This window comes from Pygoscelis adeliae, unplaced genomic scaffold (genome assembly GCF_000699105.1).
Source record: "Pygoscelis adeliae isolate BGI_AS28 unplaced genomic scaffold, ASM69910v1 Scaffold3, whole genome shotgun sequence".
Lineage (NCBI taxonomy): Eukaryota > Metazoa > Chordata > Aves > Sphenisciformes > Spheniscidae > Pygoscelis > Pygoscelis adeliae.
This window is the reverse complement of record NW_008824446.1, coordinates 1935407-1945741: the sequence shown is the minus strand read 5'-3', so window position 1 is coordinate 1945741 and position 10335 is coordinate 1935407. Positions and strand designations below refer to the sequence as shown.

Here is a 10335-nt window from a genome sequence, read left to right as displayed (position 1 = left end):
CCTGTCGGTTGGGAATGTGCCTGTGGCTGGTCTGTGTGGCTCAGGTATTTTGCCATGACCTCTTAAGTCACAGTTTGGGGTGACTCCATGGTGAGTCAACCCTGTTCAGCCACACGTTGCATGCGCCAGCACAATTGCAGCATGGAGCAGGAGAGGCAGAGAGTTAATTTGACTTCTACTAGACAGAGGCAAGCCAGGAGGATTTTTTGCTAAGGTGCGTATCTTAATGGAGCAGATAAAGTCAGAATCCCAGCTAGCAAAACTGAGCATCGTTCTGGTGAGTGCTCCGGTGGAGGCTCTTGTTCCACAGCTTTGGAGCTGCTGTAGCTGTGAAGACTCTTCTCTGGGACTGTGTACCATTTTGCTTCATGCTTAGCAGGGCTGCGTCACTGGCCCCTTGTGTTTGACTTCAAACTTTGCATCCTGACAAGCTCAGAGCAAAAGCCACAGTGGTTAAATTTGGCCCAGGTTTAATGTCTCAAACATGCTAGATCACCTCTGTGCAAGAGGTGCAGGAGTAGGGAAGTGATCGTGCCCCTGTACTCGGCACTGGTGAGGCCCCACCTCGAATACTGTGTTCAGTTTTGGGCCCGTCACTACAAGAAGGATGTTGAGATGTTGGAGCGTGTCCAGAGAAGGGCAACGAGGCTGGTGAGGGGTCTGGAGCACAAGTCTTATGAGGAGCGGCTGAGGGAACTGGGGTTGTTTAGCCTGGAGAAAAGGAGGCTGAGGGGAGACCTCATCACTCTCTAGAACTCCCTGAAAGGAGGCTGTAGCGAGGTGGGTGTCGGTCTCTTCTCCCAAGTAACAAGTGATAGGACGAGAGGAAATGGCCTCAAGTTGCGCCAGGGGAGGTTTAGATTGGATGTGAGGAAAAATTTCTTTACTGAAAGAGTGGTTAAACATTGGAACAGGCTGCCCAGGGAAGTGGTTGAGTCCCCATCCCTGGACATATTTAAAAGACGGGTAGATGAGGCGCTTAGGGACATGGTTTAGTGGGCATGGTGGTGTTGGGTTGACGGTTGGACTCGATGATCTTGGAGGTCTCTTCCTACCGTAATGATTCTATGATTCTATGATCGTCTTTCATATTTAATGATTGCCTAAATATACCTGAAACAAGAAGACCATAAAGTAAGTGCTCTTTTAAATGGAAAAAAAGCTCTGTGTGTGTGTGTGAGAACAGTTTCAAGCAATTACGTGAGAAGTTAGATATTCTTAAATCTGCAATTTCTACCTTGTTATCAGGATCCTGATGTTAGACCTTTTATTATTACTCAAGACTTACCAGGTGCAAATGTTATGATCTGGACTGAGAGAAAAAAAAAGAAGTATAATGTTGCCCACCATAGTATAATTAGTATTAACACTAATAATGATATTCATAATTCTGCAAAAATTGGAGATCACTTTCCTAAAAAAGTGCTTCGTACAATCTGGGATTGAGGATCTAAACAAAATAAAAATCTTAGTTTCAGTGGAAAGCACCACAATAAATCACGAAATTAATTTCTTGGTCATATTATTTATTTAAGTTTGAATAGGCTTGTTATTTATAAATAACTAGGAAATAAGATGGTAGATGCAGAAAAAGACTGAGAGAGGTAGACTTGAAAACCTATAAAGCTTGTTGTCTGTTGTTCCATAGGTAACTTTCCTGTTAAGATTCTTCCCTTGGAATTTATTTTCTGGTCACCAAAAGGAGCTCAAAAGATGTGTGTTAAATTCTCTAAATGAAGCATATGGAAAATCCAGTTTTGTCTCTCTCTGATCTTGTCATAAATTTCCATATTCAAAATTAATAACTGTGCTTGGCTGAAATTATGGACGCAGTTGCTTTAATGAATCTGGTAAACGCTTAAGATAATGTTAATCCTATCAAGTAGATATCTTTAGTATGTGCTTAAAGTATTCTGGGCAATAGGTGCATTTTTCCTCTTCCAGATTTCAGTTTGTGTATGTGTAAATAGACTTATTTTATTATTATTTTTTAATGCCTCTGAGAAGTTTATAAGAAAGGTAAGTAGTATCTTATTTAATTTAAAACATTTTTTTTTAAAATGCTGTGGTTTTACTTAATTATAATAAAAATTAGGTCACAATAAGAGTCTTTGACCAAGAACAACATTTGTTCCCTTTGAAGATATGTGGTTATTGCTGTAGCTATTTCATTATTATGATTTTTGCCCAGCATGTACATTTCATATACATCCACTGCTTGAATATTTGCACTTATTACTTGAACTGTAGTAGCTCTTCATATTCTTACATAATTCTGATCGTAGTCCACGCAGTGCAGTGGAGTTCTGACCTTCTCTGTCATGTTCTGTAGGCAGCTCAAGGGGGTGGTCACAGAACCCTGCTGTATGGCCATGCTATACTACTTCGACATTCATTTAGTGAAATGGTAAGTGAAAGAGCACTTGCACAGAATGAATAACGTGAAACTCAAATAAATGTCTTTTTATCAAAATAAAAAATATATAAATTTGTAAGAATGTTCTTTCTAATTTCTCTTCTGCACTAGATAAAAAAATTTGAATAGCTTATGGTGTCTCAACACAATGGGAGTGGCCCTTACATTTTAAATTCAAATTCTTCAATCCATTTCACTCAGAAATGTAGCTGAAAAGCTCCTTTAGCCATGGACTATTTCTGTGTCTTTAAGGAATCAATTTTAATGATAATTCCATTAACAAGCTGCTGTTATCACAAACGAATTTGTCGTGATATGTGTTATTTTTTCCATCATATTTTATAAAATAAGGTGTTCCTTTTAACATCCCATAGTTCCCAGAGACTATGCCCACAAATGTGCGATCTTCAGGCTACCTTGTATAAATTCTATTTCACTACATTGTACAACTGGAAAATTTTAATAGTTCTGGATCTTTGACTTACTAGAGCCCATGCAAGTATACCTAATAGGAGGTTGAAGAAATGAGGAGAAAACATCTTCCCTCCTTTTTTGCCTGTACTAGAAGACTCTACATTAGTCTTTAAACTTTGTTACCTATGTTTCTAAACCATACAAATTGTAGTTGCTGCGATATACCAGAGTTGCAAGTATGATTATTGCTTTTTGGCAATGTTTTCATGAAGCAAACTTTTTTACAGTAATGCTGTAATAAGATGTTTGCCTGTTCCTATCTGATGAACTATGTGAAACTTTGGAAGGTAGGAGCTAAATCGCACAGAGAAATATGTGCTAAAGTGGAAAAGGATTTCGACGTTTTAAAGTCAGGAAGAGCTTGTATACAAATAACATCATACTTCACTAATTTAAAAGACTTTAAGCACAGGTCAATAGTAAGATGGTGTAACGTGAATATATTAATTTGGCATGTGTGTTAATGGATACTGTTGGTTTTTTGTTTTCAATAACTTCACTGTTTTGCAGTATTTGACATGTTTAACATCATCAAGATCCCAGACAGATAAACTTGCATTTGATGTGGGACTACGAGAAAATGCAGCAGGTATGGCAAGTTGTTTTTGAAGGAAAACATGTCACACATTTCTGTTTTTAGAAGAGACATTGAGATTAATGGCACTGTAAGTTTATGAATGTCATGTTTATGTGTTCATTAGAAACAAGATGACTGAAAGTAAATGATGACTGTCAATGCTGATGACTTTCAGTAAATTAACTGACTTTTTGTAAGAATGTGCCTTGCAATTAAACTGAGTTACCACAACTACAATAACACTGGTGATAATGGTCAAAGTAAAAAATTTCCATTGAATAAGATAAGTTTGATGCACTTGTTTTCTATTTGTATGGTTTGGCACTTTAAATAGAGTACAGAAAAGCCATATATTGGTGCATTCACAATATACATTGTAACCATGCAACAAAAGAAGTATGCAACTTATAATGCAGGAAAACAGAAAAAATGTAATGAGCACATTGCTAAAAGAGGTGAAGAAAAATAAAAGCATAAAATGGAGCAAAATAATAATGGGACAGAGTGGAAGAGATACGACACAAACAAGAAATTACGAGAAAGCTTTAAAATCTAATTAATAGATTTCTGGGAGTACTGCCAGTAACAGTGCTGCTGACAGAAATATAGTAAAAAAAAATTGTGCTTCCATGAAATCACATATAAATTATAAGATGCCACTGGGAGCTATGTTAAATGAATTTAAAAGCAACTCAGCCACAAAGAGGCACAAATAGGTTTACGTGCTGCTGTATACATAATGTTAATGGTTACTGAAAGTGATGAGTACTCATAAGAATGTAACAGGTGACCCTGTAGTACCCAAGCCCAGACATATAACTTGAAGGGAAAAACTAAGTACCTGTATACACACCTCATTAATGTGAAGCCTCAAATAAAGCAATGCCAGTTGTATTAATATAAACATGTGCTTTCTATTGTTTTTTCATTATTTTGAAAATAAATTAAAATCAAAATAGACTAATTGATGATGGAGAGGCACTGCCAATGTAGGTGTTAAAATATTTGTGGACCATGATCTTTGAAACTTCCTTTTCAGGTGACTCTGATTATCTACACAACCTTCTGTTTTGAATGAGTGAAGTTTGTCCTTCAGTTGTTTGTAGCCATACAGAAGATGGTCTCAGACAGATATTAGCAGCCTGTTACTTGGTTATATCTTTAGTTGCTGCCTTAGGTGGAGACCATTTTCTTTAGGCATGTTGATAAAAGGAATGTATGTGTTCTATCTCTCTGAAAATAGTTTCAGTGAAACCTGTCTTTATAATTTTATAGCTTTTTTCAGAGTTATTGTGCATGTGTCTGCTTGTGCCCATGAAGTTTTGTAACGAATATCCGTAGTTATCTCATATTGGTATTTGCTTAACTGTACATATACAAAAAGACCCTGTACACATAGGTAAGATACAGAAAGCAACACATAAAAGGAATGCTTAGTTGCATTTCTGCACAGAGGATTTTGATAATTACTGCATGCTTGTAAACCTCATAAACTGAACACCATAATATCACTTCCCCTTGCCCTAGTCCCCCACCCATGAAACTGTCCTATTGAGTCAATTTCAGCTGCAGGAAGTATTCTTCCCCTAGCAGGTATTGAGTGAAAAGCCACTGGATATTTAAAATTATTCTCTCTTAAAGATTTAGCACTTTAAACTTTTAGGGATGTAACATTTATTATTTTCTTTATAATTAGTTTCATAACCTTCAAATTTTGTTTTAAGGAGGTTTTACATGAAATTTCTTAGTTGATCAAACAGATTATTGTGCTTTGTCTTATGCTACCAATTTTGCCTTTGTTTAATTTTCTCCCACTTTGCATTGCCCAGTGAGAAGGTTGTATTCAACTCGTTTTCTTCAGGGTCTTAACTAAACCCTGAAGGGTGTGAAACTGTGGAATGGATTAGATAATCTTCCCAGAATTGGGGGTGGCGGTGGGGGTGCAAAGTAATCTGGAATCTTACATTTAATGTGTAGGAAATGTTCTATGGTTGTCACCCTTAGGCTTGACTATCCTGTAGTCATATGGTCTGTAGTGCTAATGGAACTGCTCCCAGAACTGATATTTGTAGTGTAGCAATATTGTAAAGATACGGAGTATTTGTTTCAAAATTCTGTATTTTACAACATAAATGTAGCTTAGAGTGGAAATTATACAGAAGGTTGTGAATTAAATATGAATATTAAGTAAAAAAAGACACAAAAGGTGATAATTAAGACTGAGGTAGCTGTCAGCAATTTACTGGCAGTAAGAGCCTTGAAGGGAGGGCAGTTCTGAGCAGTGTTTTGTAAGTGGTTAGTTGCTTTAAAAAAAACATGAAAAGAGAAACATCAGCTTCAGTGATGACAAAGATTGGTTGACAAAAAGTTTCAAGGAAAAAGAAAAAAATTCAAATGGATTGAAAAGAGGAATGAGGTGGTTTTATAAGGTGAATGTCTTATAAGACGCAATTCTTATATGTTATTTCAGTGTTGTATAAAGTTATCCTTAAATTTCTTGGGAGTTGTCTGTTTTGTATACCCTAGATAAGTATCTCTGTCCTTTAGGTGAGGCGTGCTGGTGGACAATACACCCTGCTTCTAAACAAAGGTCAGAAGGAGAAAAAGTTCGAATCGGTGATGATCTTATCCTGGTCAGTGTGTCCTCTGAAAGATACCTGGTAGGTTTGTTTGTTTAGCAAGGGGACACGTGGTGGGAAAATACAAAGTGCTGTGAGGAGTTTGGGAAAATGGTTGGGATTCTTATGAATGAAATTTTTTCTAATCTAGGAAATAATGGCTGGTCGTAATGCATTTCTTTTTCTCAGTGAAAGGTTCCCCCCCCCCCAGAACAAAACTGTTTCCATGCCCTTATCCCGAGGTGTACTTCAGCATTCTCCATTTTGGGAAGTTTTTATTTCTGTAACTGTGGAAGACTTCTAAGCTGCAGCTGGAGTCTACTGATTAGATTTAGAAAAAAGTTCATTTTAAAAGCAAGTGACTACTAATTTTTAAAGGATATTTGTATATTTAGTTTATTATGTATTTCTATTTTGTTGAGAAATTAATATACTAAATATTTTTAAGTGCATAAATTTCACTGTTTCCTGTTACCATTGTCTCATTTCAGCATCTTTCAATGTCAAATGGAAGTATTCAGGTGGATGCCTCCTTTATGCAGACACTATGGAATGTACATCCTACATGCTCAGGAAGCAATATTACAGAAGGTTTGTCATTTTATTTATTTAGAAATGTATATACTTCAGATGACTTTGTATTGCTTTTCATAAAGAGTGAAAAGGAAAAAAAAACACCCTCAGAACATCGAACCAAAGAGCTTAATGAAAATGAGCATAGGAGAGAAGAATAATGGAAGGGGAAATGGGGAAATATTGATACATCAGCCAAATTAACTGATGAAAAGCTAAGTAAGTGCTGTAACTTTAGAATAGCAAAACATAAAAAGCTACTTGAGAAATGAAGACTAAGAGAGCAACAGATGAGTTTATTGTCTTCAGTTTAATTTTGGGGAGTAGGAGCTGCATAATAACTAAAGCCAGTAAACTTAGATTTTGTACAGGATTTTCATCCACCCTGTAACAGAGATCAGCTATACTAAGTCTTGGTAGAAGTAGACTACCCTGGTGCTAAAGACTAACAGTCACTAGGCTTATCTGAACTATGGTCGGGTTCTTCTAACCCCAAGTGGTTTAAATTAGCATCCAACAGTATTTCTGTGCACTGGCCCATAAGAAACTTGTCTCAGAGTGTTTGTAGGTTTTTATTTTAAGAGCATATGGGATATGGATTTTGCTTGTAATACTTTCTGATGGCTTTGTGTTGCAAGAAGTGTATTATGCTGGAGCTGTATATTTATGAATGGCTGTCTGGTACCCTGCCATCATGAGTCATAAATAGAATAGAGGTTAACTCTGGAAAACTCCCCGTGTTCTCAGGTTTCACAGGTAAAACAAAACCAAGCAAACAGAAAAGCTATCCTATAGTAAAATTAAAAACTTGTAACAGATGACAAACATAATGAGCTCCACAGAGAGATCATGGAAGATCAGTGGTATATTTTAGATTTCTGTAACAGCAGGGATGTAGCAGCTAAATTTCCTGAGTGCTTACAGAATCACAGAATGATTGAGGTTGGAAGGGACCTGGTCCAATCCCCTGCTCAAGCAGGGCCACCTAGAACAGGTTGTCCAGGACCATGTCCAGATGGCTTTTGAACATCTCCAAGGATGGAGACTCCACAACCCCTCTAGGCAACCTGTGCCACTGCTCAGGCACCCTCACAGTGAAAAAGTGTTTCCTGATGTTCAGAAGAACCCTCCTGTGTTTCAGTATGTGCCCATTGCCTCTTGTCCTGTCACTGGGCACCACTGAAGAGACCCTGACTCCGTCCTCCTTACATTGATGAGATCCCCCCAGAGCCTTCTCTTCTCTAGATCAGACAGTCCCAGTTCCCTCAGCCTTTCCTCATGTGTGAGATGCACCAGTCTCTTAATAATCTTAGTGGCCCTTTGCTGTACTTGAAACCCTTGTGCTGTGTAGCTCAGAATTGGACACATAATCCAAAATTGCATAATCAAAAAAAAAAAAGATAAGCTGGGGTAAGCAGAGAAGTAGGTTTTCTGTGTGTCAGTTTTTTCCCAACTGCTTAGGCTTAGGTTTAGCTGTATATACACTTCTCAGAATGGTTTGCATGATGGATGATCACATGTCAAAAGACTTAGCAGCCTAGCTCAATTTGAATGGACAGACTGAGAACGCGGGATTTCCTGAGTCTAAAATTGGACTGGAAGTTGGACAACATACTTTTTGTGATGTTTGAAGTACTTTTGATGAAACACAAATATCAGGACAGTATATTTTTTTCGCATTCTTTCTTTGCTTTGACCTTTGTATTAATTGGCAACAGGATAATTGCCAGTTACCTTTTTCCTAATTTACAAATTTATATTGAATTGGCCACACAGTATGAAAGTTTCCTTCTACCCTTCCTCCTTTATGTGTGTTTGTTCTTTTAAAAGTCATTAATTTCACTTACAAGGTCAGAACAGTTTGGACTGAGGGTCTGATGAATCATTCTCCTCCTACACCATTTTCTTCTTTTCTTTTTTTCTGTGAGGTAAAGTGCCTGGTTTTGATCTGCAGTCTTTGTGTTAAATGGGTTGGAAAGTTAGCTTCCATTAAACTTAATCTCCAGAACTGCTAAGTGTTTTTCTGTCCTCTGTCTCCTGCTGCTGCTTGTGCAGTTTTGATTTTGTCACAAATTATAAATGTCAGAACAAACTGATGAACTCACCAAATTATTTTGTATTGAGAACATTTAAATTGTATTAAGGGGGAGGAAACTGTGGTATTACATATTTGATTTGGTTTTTATCTAACACATTCAATTTTCAAAACTGTAATTGTTGCAGAAGTTTTTATTTTCCTTTTCTGTCCCAGAATCCTAATTTGATTTTTAAATATTAAGAGATCACTTCCTTTTTGTCTTCATTTTCAGAAGAAATATTTTTAACTGAAAAAGATACTAAAAAATAACATGTCATACTAAATTTTTTCTTCTTGTTTGATTTTGTTATGAGTGAAAATTTCGAAAACAGATTTCACCTAAGTCTTTTGAATTTTTTAGATTTTTTTCAGGGTATTATTTTCACGTTGTCAATGTTTAAGCTAATGAGTAAATGTGCTTCTTCCACAGGATATCTGCTTGGTGGGCATGTAGTACGTTTTTTCCATGGCCATGATGAGTGTTTGACAATTCCATCTACAGATCAGAATGATTCACAGCACAAGTAAGTGGTGGTGTATTTTTATACATTTCCTTCTCTCAAAAAAGAAATAGATCATTGACTGTCACTTGAATTTGAGGTTAGATAAACACTCTTTACAGCAATCTTTAATTAAGCAGTGATATTGTTACAAGAAGTTGAGACCTACTAAACAGAAAATCAGTCATGAGTTCTTTTATTGCTGAAATTCAAGTAGTTGATTTCCACTGAGATTTCAGCCTATTATGTTGTTTGTCTTTAATGTGTACTACTATAAGCAGAGGTAAGCAAGTATTAGCAGGGAAGATGGTAATTTTTAATAAAAAAGCCTTAAAAAGTCTCTGAATCTTCGGCCTCTACAATGACTTTCATGTTTTATATATTTTGTGCCTTTTTGCAAGTTCTTGCTCTCTCAAATTTGATTAATACGTTAAGATAATTAAGTCACATTAGCTAGACTAAATCACTTTTGTGTTAAATGTAAATCTACAGTTGTTATATATTATGTTGATTTATTATTTGAATTTAACTTTGCATTTTGCTGATAATCAAAAGCACAGCAAGCTAATAATTTTGATACACAAAAACACAAGCATTAAAAATTATATTCAACAAATAAGATCTCCATACCCATTGTGGCAAATGAATTATGCTTTTGGTAATATAGAATCATAGAACAGTTTGGGTTGGAAGGGACCTCTAAAGGTCATCTAGTCCAACCCCCCTGCCATGGGCAGGGACATCTTCAACTAAATCAGGTTGCTCAGAGTCCCGTCCAACCTGACCTGGAATGTTTCCAGGGATGGGGCATCCACCACCTCTCTGGGAAACCTGTTCCAGGGTTTCACCACCCTCAGCATAAAAAATTTCTTCGTTATATCTAGTCTAGATCTATCTCCCTTTAGTTTAAAGCCATTCCCCCTTGTCCTGTCGCTACAGGCCCTGATAAAAAGTTTGTCCCCATCTTTTTTATAAGCCCCCTTTAAGTACTGACAGGCTGCAAGAAGGTCTCCCCGAAGCCTTCTCTTCTCTAGGCTGAACAACCCCAACTCTCTCAGCCTTTCTTCATAGGAGAGGTGTTCCACCCCCCTGATCATTTT

General features: G+C 36.8%; 1 protein-coding gene across 1 annotated transcript in view; it reads left to right on the top strand.

Moving 5' to 3' along the window:
- Positions 1–10335, top strand: part of RYR3 (ryanodine receptor 3) — a 269121-nt gene that overhangs the window by 66936 nt on the left and 191850 nt on the right. The window contains 5 exon segments of the mRNA XM_009320984.1: positions 2333–2407; positions 3401–3479; positions 6015–6127; positions 6577–6676; positions 9166–9259. Of these exon segments, the coding sequence (XP_009319259.1) occupies positions 2333–2407; positions 3401–3479; positions 6015–6127; positions 6577–6676; positions 9166–9259 (461 nt within the window).